The 23,313-nt window shown below is 45.3% G+C and overlaps 1 protein-coding gene across 1 annotated transcript in view; it reads left to right on the forward strand.

Moving 5' to 3' along the window:
- The window catches only part of NOL10 (nucleolar protein 10), a 95,205-nt gene continuing 76,238 nt past the window's right edge, over positions 4,347 to 23,313 (forward strand). The window contains exons 1-8 of the mRNA XM_021087848.1: positions 4,347 to 4,568; positions 10,205 to 10,250; positions 12,358 to 12,456; positions 14,380 to 14,457; positions 16,668 to 16,705; positions 19,324 to 19,460; positions 20,547 to 20,612; positions 23,004 to 23,064. Of these exons, the coding sequence (XP_020943507.1) occupies positions 4,503 to 4,568; positions 10,205 to 10,250; positions 12,358 to 12,456; positions 14,380 to 14,457; positions 16,668 to 16,705; positions 19,324 to 19,460; positions 20,547 to 20,612; positions 23,004 to 23,064 (591 nt within the window). The 5' untranslated portion in view covers positions 4,347 to 4,502. The remainder of the gene's footprint in view (positions 4,569 to 10,204; positions 10,251 to 12,357; positions 12,457 to 14,379; positions 14,458 to 16,667; positions 16,706 to 19,323; positions 19,461 to 20,546; positions 20,613 to 23,003; positions 23,065 to 23,313) is intronic.

Consider the following 23,313-nt stretch of genomic DNA (forward strand, 5'->3'; position numbering starts at 1 on the left):
CTATCATATTACTTCATACCATCCCCTTCTACTTCCAATCACTGAACCAAGACAATGAAAGTAGTGGCACATGGCACCGGCCAACTGTAAACTTAAATTCAAACTTGGCACTGACAGGAGCAGTAGGACTTTTCAGAAGATGCCAACCAGATAATCAGATATGCTTATAGCAATTGTTAAATCGATGTAGGCAGAAACCAAACAAACCCTTGAAATGTTTTGCAATTACAAGTGTAAGCCCCAGTTTAAGAAACACTGCAATGAGATTATATGTAATGGATGATGAGAATTTAGACAGCTAAGGCCTCATGGAAAAGAGGAAGGAGGCCTGGGAGTTACTGAGGTACAGAGAGGTAAGTGTTAAAAGTAGTTGAAAGCGAAGGTGCAAAGACTCCAAGGAGGTCTGAATTTTTCAAGCTGGAAGTAATTTAGCATGGGGACTCCAGGAAGTGAGGGTAGGGGGTGAGAGAAGAGATGGGGAGGGGGCAGCCTCAAGGAGCATGGCTGGGAAAGGCAGAAGGGGCCAGCGAGGGTGTTCGGATGTGTTCTTCTAGGTTTGGGGAGAACTAAGGGTTAGAGAGATGACTTTGTCAAATCAGTTAGAGAGATGACAGATTTGAGGCAGGAAGACTAGAATAGAAGGATTGCAATGGGCCAGGTGAGAGGGGATAGGATTTGAACTCCTCTGTAGGAACCAAGAAGACTGCATTTGACATCTGAAAGTTAGAAAGATTTGGAAATGGATGCAACCACTATGGAGAATAGTATGGAGCTTCCTTGAAAAACTAAAAGCAGAACTATCATATGATCCAGCAATCCCACTCCTGAGCACCAGTCTGGAGAAACCCATCATTTGAAGACACATGCACCCCCCTGTCCATCGCAGAACTACTGACAATAGCCAAGACATGGAAGCAACCTACATGTCCATGGACAGAGGAGTGGATGAAGAAGATGTGGTGCAGAAATACAATGGAATATTACTCGGCCACAAAAAATGAATGGGGAGTTCCTGTCGTGGTGCAGTGGTTAATGAATCCAGCTAGGAACCATGAGGTTTCAGGTTCGATCCCTGCCCTTGCTCAGTGGGTTAACCATCCGGCGTTGCCGTGAGCTGTGGTGTAGGTTGCAGACGCGGCTCAGATCCTGTGTTGCTGTGGCCATGGTGTAGGCCGGCAGCTACAGCTCCGATTGTAGGAACCTCCATATGCCGAGGGAGCGGCCCAAGAAATGGCAAAAAGACAAAAAAAAAAAAAAAAAAAAAAAAAAAAAAAAAGAATGGCCATTTTCAGAAACATGGATGGACCTAGAGATTATCAGACTGAGTGAAGTCAGTCAGAGAAAGACAAATATCGTATAATATCACTAATACGTGGAATCTAATTTAAAAGGGTACAAAAGAACTAACAAAATAGAAACAGACACAAAGATCTTGAAACCAAATTTATGGTTACTAAAGGGGAAAAGGGGGGTAGAGATAATTTAGGGGGTTTAGATATACACTACTATATCTAAAATAGGTAGGTAACAAAGACCTAACTGTTTAGCAGAGTGTAATCTACTCAATAGCCTAAATGGGAAAAGAATGTGAGAAGAAACGATTTACTTTGCTATGCACCTGAAACTAACACTACTTGTAAATCAACTATACTCCAATAAAATTTATTTTAAAAAATTTGGAGATTGGCAATGGAGGTAAAGAATTGGGAGAGTAGGGTGTTCCCACTGTGGTTTGGTGGGTTAGTAGCTACTCAGTCTCTGGCCTCGCTCCGTAGGTTAAGGATCTGGTGTTGCTCTGAGCTGTGGTGAAGGCTGCAGAGACGGCTTGGATCTGGCATTGCTGTGGCTGTGATGTAGGCCAGCAGCTGCAGCTCCCATTCAGCGCCTAGCCTGGGAACTTCTATATGCCATGGATGTGGGCTTTCAAAAAAACTTTTTTTAAAAAGTTGTATACAATAAAATAATAAAAAAAACTTAAAAAGGAGCCCATCCGGAGTTCCCGTCGTGGCTCAGTGGTTAACGAATCCAACTAAGAACCATGAGGTTGCGGGTTCGATCCCTGGCCTTGCTCAGTGGGTTAAGGATCTGCTGTTGCCGTGTGCAGTGATGTAGGTGGCAGACTCGGCTCGGATCCCGCGTGGCTGTGGCTCTGGCGTAGGCCGGCGGCTACAGTTCCGATTGGACCCCTAGCCTGGGAACCTCCACATGCCGCGGAAGCGGCCCAAGAAATGGCAAAAAGACAAAAAAATAAAAATTAAAAATAAATAAATGAAATAAAATAAAAAGGAGCCCATTCCTAGTTTAACAAAAAAAGGAAGCTTTATTTATTTATTTTTTTAATTTTAGTGCCGTACTGATGGCATATGGAATTTCCCAGGCCAGGGGTTGAATCAGAAATGCAACTGCCAGCCTATACCACAGCGACAGTACCTGGTGACACTGGATCCTTAACCCACTGAGCGAGGCCAGAGACACATCCTCATGAATACTAGTCGGGTTCATTAACCACTGAGCCACGATGGGAAATCCCTATCAAAAAAAATTCAAGTGTAGTTCATTTACAAAGCTGTGTCAATTTTTTTCCTTTTCTTTTCTTAGTATGCTTTTTCCTTTATTTCCTTACTTAGTGAGATTGCCAGGAAGAAATTTTTTCTTACCCTTCTAGGTTCTTTTGACTGGCCTAAGAACTAAATTGATATCATATTGCTTAATATGAGAAAATCCAACAGAAGTTTAATAGCATGTGTACATGGGAAAGCCTCAGAAAACTAAGTCCCCTGACTGTCAACCTCTTCGGCTAAAGACAAAAAGAGATGTTTGGGGCAGTGGTTTGGGGCTTCAAAGGCAAGGAAGGCAAATCACAGGGAGATTAAAAAGCAAATGTTTGGTAAACAAATGCTGGCCTGGCGAGGCAGAGACAATGCAACACAGAAAGAAATTTTCACAGACTTGCAAGGGTCTTCCCCTTCCACACAGGTCTTACTAGAGTTGTCTAGGTCACAGCTCCCAGGTCCTCTATTTACATTCTTTGAAGCAGTCCAGGAGGTCAAAATTTCTTCCTTTCTTCATTATTTTGGGCTTTGATTGTTTTCCGCTGAAATCAGCATGCCAAAGAGACATTTTGGGGGCAAATTTTGCTCCCCTACAGGATGGATGTTAAATGAATGGAGATGAAAATAACCTTTTTTTTTTTTTTTTCTTTTTCTTTTAAATGGCCAAACCCAAGGCATATGAAGTTCCTGGGCCAAGGATTGAGTCCCAGACAGCCTATGCCACAACTGCCTCAGAGCCTTTAACCCACTGTCCTAGGCTGGGGATCAAACCCAAGCCTCCATTCCCTGCCTCCACAATAACCAGAGCTGCTGCAGTCAGGTTCTTAACCCACTGTGCCACAGTGGGAACTCCTGAAAATAACTATCTTATTTTATTTTATGTATATATATATATTTTTGCCTTTTCTAGGGCCGCTTCCACGGCATATGGAGGTTCCCAGGCTAGGGGTCCAACTGGAGCCGCAGCCACCAGCCTACACCACAGACACATTAACACGGGGATCCAGTCCTTGTCTGTGACCCATACCACAGCTCAAAGCAACGCCGGATCCTTAACCCACTGAGCAAGGCCAGGGATCAAACCCGCAACCTCATGGTTCCTAGTAGGATTCGTTAACCACTGAGCCACGATGGGAACTCCCCAACTATCTTTTAATACATCAAATCTTTTTGATTTTTAATTTTTTGTTTTTTTAAGGGTGCACCCAGGGCATATGAAAGTTCCCAGGCTAGGGGTCAAATCGGAGTGCAGCTGCCGGCCTACACCACAGCCAGATACAGCAACGTGGGACCCAAGCGGCGTCTGTGACCTACACCTGAGTTTCACAGCAACAGGGGATCCTTAACCCACTGAGCCAGGCCAGGGATGGAACCCACATCTTCATGGATACTAGTTGGATTTGTTACTGCTGAGCCAGGATGGGAACTCCAATACATCAACATTTAAAAGCATTTATTTTTAATGTAATGTTGTAGAAACACTGCTGAGAAAGGACCACACTTCCATTCTGAATTTGCTCACAGGCTGCATTCTCTCCCTGGGATCCCTGACCCCCCGCCCCTCAAGGCTTCGGTCTGCCAGGTCAGCACCGCCCTCCTTGGGACCTCGACACTTCGGCCAGAGCAGCGACCCTAAAGGCTTCCTCCGCTCCTAGCTGAGAAGAGGGAGAGCGGCTCCTGGCTCTCCCCACGTTAAGGTCGCCCAGAGACCCCCGGCCTCGCTAGTTCCTCTTCTCTAACCCCCCAGCTTCCCGCTTCCGGGATGGACGCGTCCACCACCCCCGGCGCCCGGAAGTGCGTCATCACTCAGCGCCCGCGCCGGCGCCCCACGCTGTGCATGGCCTCCACGCTCCCCCGGCGCCCCAGGAGGACCTAAGGTTCTGATGCTCGTGAGCCCTGTAGGGAGCGGGTCCTGGACAAAAACTCGGGCCGCAGCTTTTCGGCGTCGCCATGCAGGTCTCCAGCCTCAACGAGGTGAAGATTTACAGCCTCAGCTGTGGCAAGTCCCTTCCCGAGGTGAGTCCTGCCGGGTCCTGCTCCTCGCCGAGCAGCCGCCCCTCTCCTCGGCCCTGTCCCTGGCCGATTCCACCTGTTTCAGCGGGGCCCGGGTCAGCCCCAGACTCAGGGAGGGCCACTGGCGAGTGACGGTGCCCCGGGGGAGCTAGTCCGTGCTGGGGGACGAGGACTAGCTGTCACCGCGCCAGAAGCTGGGCCCAGAGGAGATCAGGATCGATGAGCTTTGCCTTAACTTTTTTGGGGTAAAGTTCTCTAGAACAGAGGAGGTGTCCCTTTGGGCTTTTAAGGATGTTCACAGTGGCTGCTACACCGAGGAGGAAAACGTGGACCGGTTGATTATTTCTTCCCATATTAATGCCCGCCCAACAGCTGCTGGTTGAATTCCTGTTATATGGCAAGTTCGAGAATACAGCAGTGACGAGAAAGGCAGACTTTGCATCTGCAGCATTTATGGTGCAGACGGCAGTATTTCTGAACCTTGTCTTGATTTCTTTGAGTCTTGGGACCTAAGAATTGGAAGGGGCTTGGAAAGTCAGTGATTCTCTTCCAGTCTTTCGTGTTTAAAACATGCAAAAGATCCACTGAGGGGAACGGTAGCTTTGTCCGAGTCACACACCTAGACTCTGAAGCTGGGATGTTATTTCTTAAAAGTCAGGGTCAAGCCACTGTCAAAGCACTTTTTGTAGAAGCTCTTTTTCATTTTGAGACTACTTGTTGTTTTAAAACATACCACTTTCTGGGGTGCTGCTGTTGGTCTGAGTCTTGCCCTTGGGAATCAGAATAAATGTAACTTGTCCTTGTGTCTGACCCGAAAAGATTTGGAGCCAGTGATTAGGTTCTTCTCAGATGGGAGTCTCTGTTGTGGCTCAGTGGAAACGACCCTGACTAGTATCCATGACGATGCGGGTTCGATCCCTGGCCCTGCTCAGTGGGTTAAGGATCCAGCATTGCCACAAGCTGTGGTGTAGATCGGAGACGAAGCTCGGATCCCTGAATTGCTGTGGCTGTGGTGTAGACCAGCAGCTGCAGCTCCGATTTGACTCCTAGCTTGGAATTTCTGTGAGCCGCAGAAGATTTTTCTCAGAATTTGGGTCAGGGGTTCCTGTCGTGGCTCAGTGGTTAACGAATCCGACTAGGAACCATGACATTGTGGGTTCGATCCCTGGCATCGCTCAGTGGGTTAAGGATCTGGTGTTGTCGTGAGCTGTGGTGTAGGTCCTAGATGTGGCTCAGATCTGGCGTGGCTTTGGCTGTGGTGTAGGCTGGTGGCTACAGCTCCGATTAGACTCCTAGCCTGGGAACCTCCATATGCCGTGGGTGCGGCCCTAAAAAGAAAAAAGACAAAAAAAAAAAAAAAAAAGGAATCCAGGCAGGTAACTCCTTATGCTCCAGTTGTTTGTCATATAATATGATCTGTCTCATTTTGTTCTTTCATCCTGTGTATTTGCTGAGAAGTGAGTACGTGCAGGCAGCGCTGTTCTGAGTGTTGGGATACGTGATGAACGTGTCAGATTCGCTCCCGGCTGGAGAGAAGGATAACAAGTAAGCAAACAGAACAGCTTCACGTCCTGAAGTGCTCTGAGTGCTGAGTGTCTAGGAGAGGGCTCTTGTGGGTGAAGTGTTCAGAGAAAGTGGTTTTTACTCAACCCTCAGGGACGGCCTCTGTGCAGGAGGTGACACTGAAGCAGAAACTTGGACAGTGGGAGCATGCTCGGCAGGTTGGAGGAACAGCAGAGACATGGTTGTGGCTGCGGGAGGCTCAGTGAGGGGAGAGAGTTGGGCAGGTGAGGCTGCAGAGGGGGCCTTGTAGGCCAAGGTAGGAAGTTAGAGTTTTATTCTTTGTGCTGTTGGATGCTATTTTTTAAATTTATTTATTTTTAAATTTTTAATTAATTATTTTTTTTGCCACGCCTCTGGCATGTGGTAGTTCCCAGGCCAGGGATTGAACTTGTGCCATAGCAGCAATCTGAGTGTTGCAGTGATAAGGCCAGGTCCTTACCCTGCTGTGTCACAAGGGAACTCCTGTTGTTGGGTTTTTAACTGGCTGCTGTGTGGCAGAGTCCTGCAGCTGGGGAGGGTGTAAGTGGGGATGCATTAGGTGGTCCACTGGAGGCTGGTGGCTTGGGCTGGGGTGGTAGCAAGAAGATGCCAGTAATGGAGCTGTCTCGGAGGTGGGCTGAGAGTGATGGGGAGACAGCAGTTGAGGTGAAGGAAAGAATCGAGAGAGGGCTTGGATGGAGTTCCCACCATGGCTCATTGGTTAACAACCCCAACTAGTATCCATGAGGATGCAGGTTTGATCCGTGGTTTACTCAGTGGGTTAAGGATCTGGTGTTGCCGTGAGCTGTGGTGTAGGTCGCAGACACAGCTCAGATCTGGCGTTGCCGTGAGCTGTGGTGTAGGCTGGCAGCTGCAGCTCTGATTCGTTCCCTGACCTGGGAACTTCCATATGCCACAGGTGCGGCCCTAAAAAGACACCCCCCCCCCCAAAAAAAAAGGAGAGAGAGAGAGAACTTGGGAGTTGCTGATATCTTAGTGAGTTAAGGATCTGGTATTGTCATGGCTGTGGTGGGTCACTGCTGTGGTGTGAGTTTGATCCCCAGCCTGGGAACTTCTGCATGCCATGCATGGATGCAGCCAGAAAAAGAGAGAACTCTTTAGGCTTTGAATCCAAACCACTGGGTCCCTGGTGTTGCTGAGAATGAAAGTGGAGCATTGGTACTTTGGAGGCCAGGAGGAAGGTCATGAACAAAAAGGATCAAAAGTTCCCCCCCTTTTTTTTTTTTGCTTTTTAGGGCTGCACCTGCGGCTTGTGAAAACTCCCAGGCTAGGGGTCTAATTGGAGCTGCAACCGCCGGCCTATACCACAGCCACAGCAACGCCAGATCTGAGCCGTGTCTGCGACCTACACCACAGTTTGCAGCAATGCTGGATCCTTAACCCACTGAGCGAGCGAGGCCAGAGATCGAACCCACAACCTCATGGTTCCTAGTCAGATTTGTTTCTGCTGCACCACAATGGGAACGCCAAACGTTTTATTTTTGATACTGAAGGTTTGATGTTCTAATAAACATTAGGTAGAAATTTGAGTAAACAGGTGTGTGTGTCCTAGTGTGGGGATCTCTCTGAATCTGCCTTTTTTTTTTTTAATTAATTTATTATTTTTGAAAATTAAAATATAGTTGATTTACAATGTTGTGCCAATTTCTGCTGTACAGCAAAGTGACCCAGTCATACATATGTGTGTGTGTGTGTGTGTATATATATATATATATATATATGCATTTTTTTCTCCTATTATCTTCCGTGATGTTCTATCCAAAGAAAGTGAATACAGCTCTCTGTACTGTACAGCAGGACCTCATTGCTCATCCATTCTAAATGGACTGGTTTACCTCTGCTAACCCCAAACTCCCCATCCATCCTATTCCCTCCCCTTCCCTGAATCTTCTTTTTCTTTTTTTGTCTTTTGTCTTTTTAGGGCCGCACCTGTGGCATATGGAGGTTCCCAGGCTAGGGGTCGAATCGCAGCTACAGCTGCCGGCCTGCACCACAGCCACAGCCATGCAGGATCTGAGCTGCATCTGTGACCTACGCCACAGCTCATGGCAACGCTGGATCCTTAACCCACACTGAGCGAAGCCAGGGATTGAACCCGCCTCCTCATGGATACTAGTTGGGTTCGTTAACTCCTGAGCCACAAAGGGAACTCCCCCTGAATCTTCTTTTAAAGGAATTCTGACTAATCAACATATTTCCACTTTGGCTTTGCCTTCTTCGAATGTAAGGTCAAGTAGGGGCTTTTTTCCTTTTTCTTTACAACGTGGGGAGGTGCCTGTCCAGTGAGAGAATGAGGTCAGCAGCATTTCCAGAGCTCTTTTTCGAGGTTTCTGGTTAAACCACTTGTCATTGTCATTGGTAAAGTGCCAGTTTTTTCTTCTTTTTTTTTTCATTTTAAAAGTGCCATTCTTTACTAGCTGTAATTTTACAGAACCCAAAGAGGATGCCTGAAATCAGTGACAACTTTCAGTTCTTTGGTGGACGTTTAAAATGTGGACTTACTGTTCCAGTCCCTGCCAGCTCCCTGTCTTCTGTGCTGTCCTGTTACATGCTGTTGGTTTGTACAGAAACTGGAGTGAACTTTCTTTCCTTCCCTTCATCACTGTGGTGCGGAATTTCAGGCCCTTTAGGGGCCCAGGCTTCCATTGAGAAGGAAATTTTAGTCCCCTGCTCTTTGCCCCAAGCTCACGATGTGCGAGCCCAGTTATTGAGTGAACTGCCCCCGCCATGCATAACTCTCTGAGAAGAGGAAATTGAATCACCTGTTAAGGAGAAGCCCTGGTCAGATACCTGTGTTTTGCTTGTATCAGGTTGATGTAAAGAAAACAGACAGAGAGAGAGACAGAGCGAGAGAGCACACGCGCAAGAGAGGGCCAGTACAGTTTAATGTCACTGTTAATCGAAGCATTATTGCCTAAGCTGAGGTCAGAGGAACAGAAACACAGAGACCAGCCCCGATGTGTAAATCAGCACACTAAATACACAGGCAGGTGGAGAGCTGTGGCTCGGACCCAGGCCCGTCGGAGGGGCACAGGCTCAAAGGTAGCCCTGCCTCGGCGTCACATGAGGGCCTTCAGGAGAGACTCTCTGTGACCAGAGAGTCCTGAGGACTGTAATGTCCCGTGTCTGACACCGGCTGTACATTGGGTTTGTGCTTTAGAAATGACACCTGCTAATTTTTCTCTTGCTGTTCTTTCATTTCTCGAGGGTAGAGTGTCTCACCCTCATCGTTATTGAGATTTGGGGCTGGACAGTGCATTGTACAGGCTGTCCTGCGAGTTGTAGGAGCCATGGCAGCATCCCTGACCTCTGCCCAGTAGGTGTCAGGAGCTACTTCTTTAACAACTGCCAGGGGGAGTTCTTCTCGGGCGCAGCAGGCTAAGGGTCTGGCGTGGTCACTGCTGTGGCTTGGCTCGCTGTGGTGGCGCAGGTTTGATTCCTGGCCCAAGAGCTGCTGTATGCCATGGGCACAGCCAAAAATAAACAAATCAATAAATAATTGCCAGGTGCCCTTTGGGGACAAAATTGCCCCTAGGTGAGAACCCCTGCTCTAAAGGAATCATAATTGATTAGCGCTTCCATGCAGCGGACTGAGGCGGCTCGCTGAAATGAGCAAAACCTGGTAGCAATGAATATGACTTTTAAGAGTGTTATTTTTTATTATCATGTGTCATGTATTTGTTCAGTTATCTATTTTACCTTTTGTAGAAGTATATTTTAAAGTCTTTAAGAAACTCTCTCCATTTAATGTTTTGCTCTTTAAAATTTCACTTAAAGTTGTTCCCCGTATTAGTTGTAACCCATGACGCCTGAAGCTCACTGCTCTCCCGTAGGTTGATCAGGTGGATTAGTTTTCTCTTGTGTAAATCTCAGTACTGACAATGTGTTGTCTAATTTTTAAAATATATACCAGGAAAAAAAATCCTTATACTGGGATATGTTAACAGTACAATTAGGATTACAGAATATTTTCATTTTCCATGTTACATTTTTTGGTGTGAGCATGTATTGTTTTTGTAAGCAGAAAAACAATTCAAGTACATAGGTTTTAAATAAAGTCTCTTCATTTTCTTTAGTGGCTTTCTGACAGGAAGAAGAGAGCCCTACAGAAGAAAGATGTTGGTGAGTACCGTTTTTCATTTCTGCTTCATTTCTGATTCCTGTTAGAATGCTCTTGCTCACATATTATTATCATATTTAAGGGAAGGTTTACAAAAATGCAGTGGAGTTAATGCAGTGGAAAATAAACTTTTTGCTCTTTTCCTTCTTAAGATACCTTTTTTTTTTTTTTTTTTGTCTTTTGGTCTTTTTAGGGCCACACCCGCGGCATATGGAGGTTCCCAGGCTTAGGGGTCTAATTGGAGCTGTTGCTGCCAGCCTGCACCACAGCCACAGCAATGCGGGATCCGAGCCGTGTCTGAAACCTACGCCACAGCTCGCGGCAACGCCAGATCCTTAACCTGCTGAGCAAGGCCAGGGATCGAAGCTGGAACCTCATGGTTCCCGGTTGGATTCATTTCCGCTGCGCCACAATGGGAGCTCCATCCTTCTAAAGACATCTTTTGTTGTGGTTGATAGAGTCTGTGGGTACGGGGCTGGACTTACCTGCTTACACACTAGGAAGTTAACCTCTAACAGTTTCCTGGATGACATGAAGCCTGTAGCAGTTTCATGGATGACAGCAGAAGACTAGGACTCCCGGATCAGAGACAGGGACTCTGTTACTCACGTGACACAGCAGGTAGTATGTATGGGCCCTTGCGTTCTTCTGTCAGCCCCCTGGCCTGAAGTTCCCCAGGGACATTCAGTGTGGCCCACGTGGGTGGCTCTGCACAGAGTGGGTCTGTGTTGCAGCTGAGGAACACTGAACTTGGGCAGGCCGATGCTTTTATGGCCAGCAGTAAGCAAGAATGTTGTCTAGTGGCGACTCACCTGTCTAGGTTCCCAGCCACATACATAAAGCTGAGAAATGGCTCAGGTAGGGGAGGGGCCAGGGCCTTGCAGTCACGTGCAGGGGTGCAGGAGGTCCTGGCTCGCTCTCGGAACGGTTCCCTAATTGCTTTGTTTTCCAGTGTATCAAAAACTTTTCCACTCCGTAAATCCACTTGTCAGTTTTTGAGATAAAGAGACAATGAGCATTTTCTTTCTGAATGAGGTAATTTTACGTAGAAGACATGTAAACATGAACAATGAGAGATCATTGTAGGAGATTTTGGTTTTTTAGGTTATGGCAGTGGGGAAGATAGGCTTGTAAGATCAGTTGTTTTTTTTTTTGTCTTTTTTAGGGCCGCACCCACGGCATATGGAGATTCCCAGGCTAGGAGTCAAATCAGAGCTGTAGCCACTGGCCTACACCACAGCCACAGCAATGCCAGATCCCAACCGTGTCTGCAACCTACACCACAGCTCCTGGCAACGCCAGATCCTTAACCCACTGAGTGAGGCCAGGGATCAAACCCATGTCCTCATGGATACTAATCGGGTTTGTTCCCACTGAGCCGTGACGGGGCCTCGGCAGGGAGCCAGTTTTGGTATGAGCGCATTTCAGCATCCTGACCCAGAGAGGCTGCGCTCGGTCCCACTCCAGCCTGGATCCTCTTGGCTGCAGATCAGCACTGCCAGAAAGAGGCCAGAGTCATCTTGGTGGCAGTTTCTTACATAAACTTAAGTTTTTAAAGATTTAAACTTGTTACTCTTGAGAAGATGGTAAAGATTTTTGTATTCGCCATGGTTAAATAACAATAGTGATTAAATGTCTCTTCTTTTTATTTTGGCTGTGCCTGTGGCATTCGGAAGTTCCGGGGCCAGGGGTCGAACCTGCACCACAGCTGTAACCAGAGCCACAGCAGTGATAATGCCAGGTCCTTAACCTGCTGAGCCAGGAGGGAACTCCCTTTTAATGTTTCTTATGTTCCCCTGCTATCCAGGGCTTAAAGTTGGAGGTTTGATGCATCTTGTGGACATTAAAAAAAAACAATTTAATGATGGTACTTTTTCCTCTTTGAAAAGTAAAATAAAATACTTCGTTTAGCAAAATAAGGTATGAGCTAAGAGGAAACGTTGCAGTGTCATGGGTGGTGCTGTGTCGTGTGCCTTCCCACGGCTGGGAAGCAGGGCGCCGTTGTCCGCTGGTCTGCGGGGACTGCTCTGAGTTCTTGGTCTTCCTCTGACACAGGATGAGCACAGGGTCGTTAAACCAGTTCCCCGTTTTCTCTCTCTCTCTCTCTAGATGTCCGTAGGAGGATCGAACTCATTCAAGATTTTGAAATGCCTACTGTTTGTACCACTATAAAGGTGTCAAAAGACGGACAGTATATTTTAGCAACTGGTAAGCGCCTTTTCAGTTACGATTTACAGACATTTCATAGCAAGAAATGCTATGGTGGGAAAGGTCACTTTCAAAAAATTACCCTAACATTTTATTATTAAAAAACTTAATAGAAATGTGAAGAAGTTGGACCTACCATTTAGATTCTTCCGTAGCTTGCTCAATTTGCTTTATCACGTATCTATCTGTCCTTCTGCTGTCCATCAACCTATCCTGTTTTTGATGCATTTTCAGAGTACGTTGGAGATATTACTATACGTCACCCTTAAATACTTGAGCACGTACGTTGGTGCTAGAATTCAGTGTTTGCTTATGGCTTTTTTTTTTTTTTTTTTTTTTTAAGATAAATTTATATACAGTGGAATACACTGATTTTAAGTCTGGTAAGTTGGGGCAAATGCATACACCTGTTCAGCCCAAAAGATTCCTTTCACCCAGGAACTAACTTCATGGCCCTCGCCAGCGGTCCTGCTGCCATCCGTGCTTAGCCAGCCGCCACTGCGATTGATGTTTTCGCCACGGACACGTATAACCTGTTTCAGAACTTTATGCAAGTGCGGTCGTACACCATGTATTCTTTCTGTGTAGCCTTTATCTCACTTAGGACTTCCTAGTTGAGATCATTCCCGTCATCATATGCGTCAGTAGATTGCTCCTTTTTTATTAGCAAATGGAATTATTCCTTGTAGGAATACGCCCCTCTTTATTCTCATCTGCTGGACACCTGGGCTGTTTTCATTCTTTGGCTGTTATTGGTAAAACATGCATGAACTCGTGCGAGTCTGTTTTGAGGACATTTTTGGGGTCACAGGATAGGTGATTTAGTTTGATAAGAAACTGCCAGATGTTTTTCCAAAGTGGTCGCATCATTTTCTACGCCACCAACAAGGAATGGGAGTTCCGGGAAAGGTCCCTTTTGTCGTGATGACTTTCTCTATCATGTACTAGTAATTTTTTCTGTCACTAAGATTTTACGTTGACAGTGCCATCGGTATCAAAAAGCCGGGGATAGAGGGAACTTTTAATGTATTATAATTTAGAGGAGCATTACGTACCCTTTTTTGGCGGTGATCTTGGCGCGTGAATCCTGTGTATTGTCCACCTACTGTTTTTGCTGGCTTAACATCGTCCATCTATATCACTTTCACAACCGCTTTCTTTGGCAGAACTTTCTACACCGTGTCCCAGTCTCTCTTGTCTTGTGTCAGTGGTTATTCAGCACTGACCTTAGCCATATCTCTCAGCCTTCAGTTTTATGTTTAGAATATAGACCGTAGATTATATATATATATTATATAGAGAGTATGTGTGTGTGTATATATATACTCTATGCTGTTTTGTGGGTATTTTTGGTCTTTTTAGGGCCGCACCTACAGCATATAGAAGTTCCCAAGCTAGGGGTCAAATGGGAGCTGTAGCTGCCAGTCTACACCACAGCTACAGCAACACAGAATCTGAGCCGAGTCTGCGACCTACACCACAGCTCATGGCAACACTGGATCCTTAACCCACTGAGCGAGGCCAGGGATGGAACCTGCATCCTCAGGCATCCTAGTCAGATCCATCTCCACTGCGTCACAGTGGGAACTCCCAGGCCAGGGAGCTCCTGAAAGCAGAACTTTTTTGAACGTCCTAATGCAGATATTGACCATCTTTCATCTTTGCCATTGAGTGTTTTAGTCTACTTTGTTAGAGTATTTGTGACGTAGGTTAGTTATTTGTGTTTTGTTTTCTCTGTCTCGTTTGCGTCTCTCCTTTATTTCTTTTCTCTTTGGCCTGTGGGGAAGGCTGCTTTTGAAACCATTTTGTTTGATAGGCTTATAAGGAATCAAAACAGAAAGTGTGTTCAGCACGTCTGCAGGATATTGATAATTAAAAAGTATGTCCTTTAGGTTTTACCGTCACGTTCCTTTTTTTTTACAGGAACGTATAAACCTCGCGTTCGATGTTATGACACCTATCAGTTATCCTTGAAGTTCGAAAGATGTTTAGATTCAGAGGGTAAGTAAGAGGTTAAATTTGAATTCATAAAAGTAGTTTTTATATTTGGCTGCTTTTTTGCTGTTCAAAATGCACATGGGGAAAAGAAAAAAAAAACAAGAGAAAAAACCAAAAACTAAAAACCAAACGTTCATGAGTTTTGTGTTAGTTTTCTTTGCTGTGTAACAAATTACTGTAAATGTAGCAAATTAAAAAATCTGTGGGTGAAGTCTGTCCAGGCTTTGCTGAAGTCTTTGTTCAGCGCTGAACTCGAGGTGTCAGCCAGGCGGGACCCCGCCCGAGGCCCTGGGCAAGATCCTTTTTCAGACCTGCAGGTCGTTGGCAGAGTGCGCTTCCTTGCGGTCGTAGCCGAGGGTCCTGTGTGCTGCTGGCCGCTCGCGGCGTCGGAGGCTGCCTGCGTTCCTCCTCGCCGGCCCCCTCCTTCCTCAGGCCAGCAACCGCCCACTGGAGCCTTCTTGTGCTCCGAGGCTCTCCGACTTTCCCTTCAGCCGTCAGCTGGAGAAAACTGCCTTTTTTTTTTTTTTTTTTTGCTGCACTGACGGCATGCAGAAGTTCCCGGGCCAGGGACTGAACCTGCACCAAAGCTGTGACCCAAGCCACTGCAGTGACAGCGCCAGATACTTAACCCACTGCCCCACAAGGGAACTGAAGAAAACTCTACATTTATTTATTTATTTTTGTCGTTTTAGGGCCAGACCCGAGGCATATGGAGGTTCCCAGGCTAGGGATCTAATTGGAGCTGCAGCTGCTGGCCTACACCACAGCCACAGCGCTGCAGGATCCCAGCCGCGTCTGCGACCTACGGCACAGCTCACCGCATCGCCAGATCCTTAACCCACTGAGCAAGGCCAGGGATCGATCCTGTCTCCTCATGGACGCTGGTCAGATTTGTTTTCCCTGAGCCACGAAGGGAACTGCAGAAAACGCTACTTTTAAAGGGCTCATGTGATTATAAATCTCTCCTTTGCTGTTTAATGTGACATAGTCACAAGGGTGGTGTCTCATCACTTCCCCAGGGCCGCCTGCACTCTCCAGAGGAGGGGCCTGTATGAGGCAGAAGGAAGGACGGGGGGCTGTCTTAGCATTCTCCCCGCACAGAGGGCGGTTTGAGGGAAAGCTCAAGAGTGTTTTTGTTTTTTTTTTTTTTTTTTTTTTTTTTTTTTTCTTTTTAGGGCCGCACTCTCGGCACATGGAAGTACCCAGGCTAGGGGCTGCATTGCAGCTGCAGCTACCTGCCTACACCACAGCCACAGCAGCGTGAGATCCGAGCCACATCTTTGACCTACGCCACAGCTCATTTTCGACCTACCCACTAGCAAGGCCAAGGATCGAACCTGCATCCTCGTGGATACTGGTCGGGTTCTTAACCTGCTGAACTGCATTGGGAACTCCAAGCTCAGGTATTTTTTTATCAGGTGGCCTCATACTTGAGAATGAGGGAAAAGAAGTTAATGAGATGGGTATTCTCCTAACTTACTTCACTCTTCTTAAAAAACAAACAAACAAAAAACCCAAAACAAACCAGGAGTCCCTGTTGTGGCTCAGTGGTAACAAGCTCTACTAGTATCCATGAGGATATGGGTTCGATCCCTGGCCTCGCTCAGTGGGTTAAGGATCCGGCATTGCCATGAGCTGTGGTGTAGGTTGCAGATGTGGCTTGGATCTCGCATTGCTGTGGCTATGACACAGGCCAGCAGCTACAGCTCCAGTTCGAACTGTAGCCTGGGAACTCCCATTTGCTGAGGGTGCGGCCCTAAAAAGGGCAAAAAAACACAAAAACCAAAAAAGCCAAACTCCATGTCCCACTAATAACTTTTCAATCTTTATTTTTGTTTAGCAGGTATATTACGAATGAGTAGGAAGTTACTGTTACCTATTTTAAGCGAATGTGTTTGTGTTTTTAATATCTGTTATTTTACTTTGACCATCTCAGAAGAACTGGCGAGTTTGTGTTTTGCGAATTTATTATTTAATTTGCTTCAGTTCTCTAGAAAAATCTAGTTGATCTTTATTAAGAAATTATAAAGCTTTATTTTGCATGTGGTGTTTTGGCGGCAGTATAGCATGACAACTCAGTTCTTGTTTTATGTGGGGCAAAAAAGAAAGAAGAACTCTGCATTTGTATATAATGTTTGTGTAGAATTAGAATCTTTGCATCAAGTTTTTATTTTATTGGTAATTTTTTTTCCCTACCATTTCTTATTTTTCAGTTGTCACCTTTGAAACTTTGTCTGATGACTATTCAAAGGTATGCTTTACAGCAGTGGTTCGTACTGCCTTTGCTCAAGAAATGAATGAGTGGCATTTAGTTTTATAAGTATTTTTATGATCCCATTGTTAAATTAAAAATGGCTGTGTGGGCTAGAGTTCCCGTTGTGGCTCAGTGGTTAACGAATCCATCCAAGAACCATGAGGTTGCGGGTTCAATCCCTGGCCTCGCCCAGTGGGTTGAGGATCTGGCCTTGCCGTGAGCGGTGGTGTAGGTCGCAGATGCGGCTGGGATCCTGTGTTGCTGTGGCTGTGGTGTAGGCCGGCGGCTTCAGCTCCGGTTAGACCCCTAGCCTGGGAACCTCCATATGCCGTGGGTGTGGCCCTAAAAAGACAAAAAGGTTAAAAAAAAAAAAAAAAGGCTGAGTGGGAGTTCCCATTGGGGCGCAACAGAAACAAATCCATGGCCGTAGCGTAGGCTGGCAGCTGTAGCTCCAGTTTGACCAGTAGCCTGGGAACTCCCAAATGCCATGGGTGCGACCTTTAAAAAAACGACCGTGTAGTAAAATAAAACCTATTGTTTTCTGTTAGTATAGTTCAGTTTGTCCCATTACGTAAGAGTGGTGATAGAGACAGCCTTTGGCCAGTCTAATTACGAAACAGGTTTTCCGTATCACACATGAATGAAACCTTATCTATATTTTTAAGAATTGGTAGCTATTCACTCATAGAAAAGAATGAAATCTTGCCATTTGCAGCAGCATTGATGGACTTGGAGGGGCATTATATTAAGTGAAATAAGTCAGACAAAGAAGGACAAATACAAAAGAAAATACAAAAAGAAAGACAAGTCAGACAGAAAGACAAATATTACTTATATTTGGATCTTAAAAATACGACACATTAGTGAATATAGCAAAAAAAAGGCAGACACAAATATGGAGACGGGACTCGTGGTTACCAGCGGGGATCGGGGTGGGGAATGGGCCGTGGGGAGGCGGGGGATTAAGAGGGACAAGCCATTAGGTGTAAAGCGAGCTGCAAGGGTATAGTGGACAATGCAGGGGATACAGCCAGTGTTGTATAGTAACTGTGGACGGAGTGTCATCTTTAGCAGTGGGGAGTGCAGCGTAGTCATACGTACACCTTATGCGATAGTGTAGAGCCCCGATACTTCAATTAAAGAAAGAGAGTTGGTAGAAGTCGTCTTTTTAGACTCTTATATTCTGGATGTGTGCTTTTCATTGTTGCATTTAAACTGGTTTTATTTGCCAGGTTGCTTTCATTTTGTTATTCATATAAAAAGTAAAATAGCAGTGTTGTATGTTTAACTTTCTTAATCCTGCAAGTGGTTGTAGTATATAGTGAAACAGTTTAAGACACAGCTAATATACACACACACACGCATATATAAACGTGTGTGTGTATATATATATATATATATATATATGTTTTCTTTTTTTCTTCTTTGGTACCATTAGTGCATCGTTGAACCTTGTGGTAATTTTTAATAGTTATAAGATTGCCAGTAAAGTGCCTTATTCAGTTTATTTTTTTGACAATTCAAACCTCAGATTTATTTTTTTGAGCATTTACAAACATCATTTTTATTTTTAAAAAATTTTTTATAGTTTACCATGATTTTATTTTATTTTTGTTTTTTAGGGCCACACCCACAGCATATGGAGGTTCCCAGGCTAGGGGTCGAATTGGAGCTGTAGCTGCCAGCCTACACCACAGTTGCAGCAACGCAGGATCAGAGCCGAGTCTACGACCTACACCACAGCTCACGGCAACACCGGATCCATAACCCACTGAGTGAGGCCAGGGATCGAACCCGCAACCTCATGGTTCCTAATTGGATTCGTTTCTGCTGTTGGGAACTCCTAATTTTATTTTTTTTCCAATTTTAAGTTTTATTGAAGTATAGTTAATCTACAAGGTTGTGATCATTTGTGCTGAACAACCAAGTGACCCAGTCCTACTAAAATGAAAAGTTCTGAGGGATGTCAGATGCCACCTTGAAGGAAAGTAGAATGACCAGAGCTGACGGAGCTCTTGCGTCCTGCAGGCTGTGACGCATCCTTTTGCCCATGGTGGCCATGTAGCATATGTTTTGGAACATGTGATTTTTTAAGGTATTTTCTCTAGAAATTGATAAATTTGCTTTCGAATACCATTTAAAATCAGATTTTTAAGATGCCTGTTTTAGTACGTTAAGGTTAAGTTTATGTGAGGAGTATATCAAACCCTGTGTGATAATCGTGAGATGATTACAGTGTGTTCTTAGGGAAACTAGGAAATCACTTGTCGAGGTCACTGAGCAGTGTTCAGCATTAGGAAGTAAGTGCTGCTGCCAGGTCCGAGAAGGAGAGCTGCGGTGCGTCTTTGCGTTAGAAGGTGAGGTTTGCGAAAATCAAAAAACCACACGCACAGCTAGCTAGGATGCAGGAAGGCCTTCAGTACCTAATGGAGAGGTTTGAGTCTTAAACACAGGTCTTGACCGTGAGGACAGGTTGTGTGTACACGTGTGTTTACAGAGAGGCAGAGGAGGGGGAGAGAAATCAGTGGTCTTGCTTTGCCAGTTTCGGTGATGACAATGAAGTAAAACACTTCACCTGGAAACCTCAGCAAACTCATTTTCTTGTTTTGTTTCAGATTGTCTTCCTACATAACGATAGATATATTGAATTTCATTCCCAATCGGGTTTCTACTACAAAACCAGAATACCAAAGTTTGGGCGCGATTTCTCGTACCATTATCCATCCTGCGACCTGTACTTTGTCGGTGCAAGGTATTTATTGCGTCTGATCCTCCTTTGTTTTCTTCCCACCTCCCTAAGCCACCTGTGTTCTTGACACGGAGGAGAGGGATTAGGAGAAGAAGACGTGATCCCTGCCTCGCATTTGCTGGGGGGGCGGAGTTCCCGAGGGACTGGCCCACTGAGGCGTTCCGCCCTTGGCTTTTATAAGCATGGTGCTCTAAAGCCGGAGACATGCGGGTAACCCAGCAGGCGTGAAGTCAGTATCCTAGCCCCATTGCATGCATCTAAAAACTTTTTATTCCTAAATGCTGCCTTCTTTATGATTACAAAAATAATAGGTACACATTTTAGAAAATTGGGAAAATGTAAAAAAGTATACAGAAGAAAAAAATCCCATGATTATGCTATCCAGAGAAAACCTTTATTAATAGTATTGATTCGTTATTCCCCTGTAGTCGTTTTTTCTGTTTTTGGCTGCGCCTGCAGCATATAAAAATTCTAGGGCCAGGGATCAAACCTGAGATGCAGCACCAACTCCAACCACAGCAGTGACAACACCGGATTCTTAGCCCACTGAGCCAGCAGGGAACTCCCTTTGTAGTCTTGTGTGTGTGTGTCTGTGTGTATTTTTAGGGCCACAACCATGGCATTTGGAGGTTCCCAGGATAGGGATTGAATTGAAGCTACAGCCTCCAGCCTACACCACAGCCACAGCAATGCCGGATCCTTAACTCACTGAGTGAGGCCAGGGATTGAACCTGCGTCCTCATGGATGCTAGTCAGATTTGTTTACACTGGGCCAGGGCAGGAACTCCCTGTAGCCTTTTTGTATATACACTTACAGATACACTTTGTATCTTGTATTCCCTTGTTATTTGTAAATAATATTCTACTTGACGACTTCATAATGTTTCCTTGGCACCTGGGTGGTTTACATCAGTTTTATGTGGAAACAAACTCACAAGATAATCATTTTTTAGGTTTTGAATACATTTTTGTATCAGTTTTGCAGACGAAAATGATGCTTTATGATAGGTACATATTTCTAAAAATTTTATTGACTTGAGAAGTTCATTATAGTTTATTGGATTTGTAACTTTATTCCTTGTTTTGCAGCTCTGAAGTTTACCGATTAAACTTGGAGCAGGGACGGTACCTGAATCCTCTGCAGACTGATGCTGCGTGAGTATTTTAAGATTGGCGCTGTAATTCTTTCGGCCAGCAGGTGGAGCTGGATGCCCAGGCTATTGTCAGATAACATGTTGCGTTCAGTTGCAGAGCTCAGGGCAACTTAGGTAAGATTAACGTGAAATTTTTTCTTATACAAAAAATGTACTACAAGACCTGGTGATATCTTAAAATTAGGGGAAGAAAAGGTTTTTTAAATGTACGCAAAAAATTTCATACGCATCCCAAAAATTCAGTGTGTTATTTTTTGCAGTACTCTTTACATTTTTATTTACGGTTTAGTTTTGTGCTGTTTTCTCTTACGGCGAAATTTTGATTTAACTTGTTTGGAGTGCCATTTTTTAGTTTTTATTTTTAATGTCTTCGTTAGCAGGTACTTAAGGTTTTTTCAGGTTTTCTTTTTCTGTATTACGGTTTATGCTTTTGTTCAAAGAGAAATACTTCAGGAATGAGTCTGTCATAGTATTAATAATACTGAGTAATAGCAATAACAATAGCGAAAGCACCTACTGTGTGCCAGGCATTCAGCATTTTTAATATATATATTCACTCACTTTAAACTTAAACTTTTGCAGTAGGTACTATTATTACCTCCATTTAACAGATAGGGCAGCTGAGACTCAGAGGGTAGGAAGCTTGTTCACGGTCACACAGCTAGCAGAGTGGGAGTTGGATTCCTTCTCATCTGTAGATAAAGGACTTGGGTTTTCCTTATTGCTTTGAAAGGGGTTTTTATTTTTTATTTAAAAATTTTTTATTATTGTTTTTTTCTGTGCCCATGGCATACAGAAATTCCTGGGCGAGGGATTGAACCTGAGCCAACAGTGACGGCAACAACACTGAATCCTTAACAACTCGGTCACCAGGGAACTCCGGAAAGGGATTTTTAAGTGTTGAAAGAACATAGAGTGATAGAAACCAGGCAAACTCCTGGTATTTTTTTCACATTGGCTTAGAATACGCTTGTTTTCTTTCAAAAAAAAAGAAAGAAAGGAGGTTCCATTGTGGCTCAGTGGTAATGAACCTGACTAGTGTCCATGAGGATGAGGGTTCGATCCCTGGCCTTGCTCAGGGGGTCAAGGATCCCGTATGGCCATGAGCTGTGGTGTAGGTTGCAGATGTGGCTTGGATCCTGCGTTGTTGTGGCTGTGGTGTAGGCCGACATCTGCAGCTCCGATTCGAGCCAAGTCTGGGAACTTCCATATGCCGTGGGTGCGGCCCTAAAAAGCGGGAAAAAAAAAACCCAAAAAACTATGGTAACTTCATGGTGCATCATAGAATAGTACAAAGTTGGGAGTTCCCGTCGTGGCGCAGCGGTTAACAAATCCGACTAGGAACCACGAGGTTGCGGGTTCGGTCCCTGCCCTTGCTCAGTGGGTTGACGATCCGGCGTTGCCGTGAGCTGTGGTGTAGGTCGCAGACGCGGCTCGGATCCAGCGTTGCTGTGGCTCTGGTGTAGGCCGGTGGCTACAGCTCCGATTCAACCCCTAGCCTGGGAACCTCCATATGCCGAGGGAGCGGCCCAAGAAATAGCAACAACAACAACAAAAGACAAAAAAAAGACAAAAAAAAAACAACAACAAGAATAGTACAAAGTTATTTGCTCTTTAGCTGCAGAATCTTCTGTTTGTAATGACAGCTTTTATTTATTGAGTGTCTTGTAAATTCTAGACACTGTGCTAATAAGCATTTTGTAGATTTTTTTATTTAATCCTCACAGTAGTCATATGCAGTTGGTGAAATAACCATTTTGCAGGGGGAAGAAATGAGCTTAGATCAGTGTACTCAAGCTGGTCACATCTCAGGATTGGTGCAGTGATGGCCTGTATTCTTTTTGTTTGGGAGAAAAATATGTTGAGAAATTGATCCCTGTGGTGGCGGAATAGTAATTTTGAAGAAAGCTTTCCTTGTTTCAGTCCCTAGAGTGTGCCCCAGGGATCTGAAGTCCTGGGGACTGTGTGCCGAGCGCTTAACCCTTTGATGGCTTGCTTTTCATATGCGGTTAGTGAGGGACTCTGCTGTCTTTTGTCCACAGAATTGGGTTGGCTGTTTATTTTCTATTTTTTTGTCTTTTTAGGGCCGCCCTTGAGGCATATGGAGGTTCCCAGGCTGGGGAATTGGAGCTGCTGGCCTACACCACAGCCACGGCAACACCAGATCTGAGCTGAGTCTGTGACCTACACCACAGCTCACGGCAACACCAAATCCTTAACCCACTGAGTGAGGCCAGGGATCGAACCCGTGTCCTCATGAATGCTGGTCAGATTCCTTTCCACTGAGCCACAATCGGAACTCCGGGTTGGCTGTTTATGTAGAAGCGTAATTGGGAGCCCTCTCTCTAAAGTAGTTGCTAATACTCTCTCCCTCATGACTTCGCTGTTTTAGGGAGAATAATGTTTGTGACATAAATTCAGCGCACGGCTTGTTTGCCACGGGAACAATAGAGGTAAGCACCCGTTGACTTTGTTTTAAGATCTTTGCTCTGCATTTGGGAACGAATGGAGTTTCGTTGGCAGACAGGCTTGCTTGGTTCCTAAGGGCAGGTGCCGAGGAAGCCGCTGGGGTGTCTTGCGTGTGGATGGTGTGTCACGGCCACGCAGACGCAGCCGTCCTCTGGCTGTAGACTGTCCCTCGCACGTCGGGTTTGCCGTGCGTTGGCAGTCAGCACCCTGAGCTGGAGCAATGTCGCTGCTGT

The sequence above is a fragment of the Sus scrofa genome, chromosome 3, assembly GCF_000003025.6.
Source record: "Sus scrofa isolate TJ Tabasco breed Duroc chromosome 3, Sscrofa11.1, whole genome shotgun sequence".
Taxonomy (NCBI): domain Eukaryota; kingdom Metazoa; phylum Chordata; class Mammalia; order Artiodactyla; family Suidae; genus Sus; species Sus scrofa.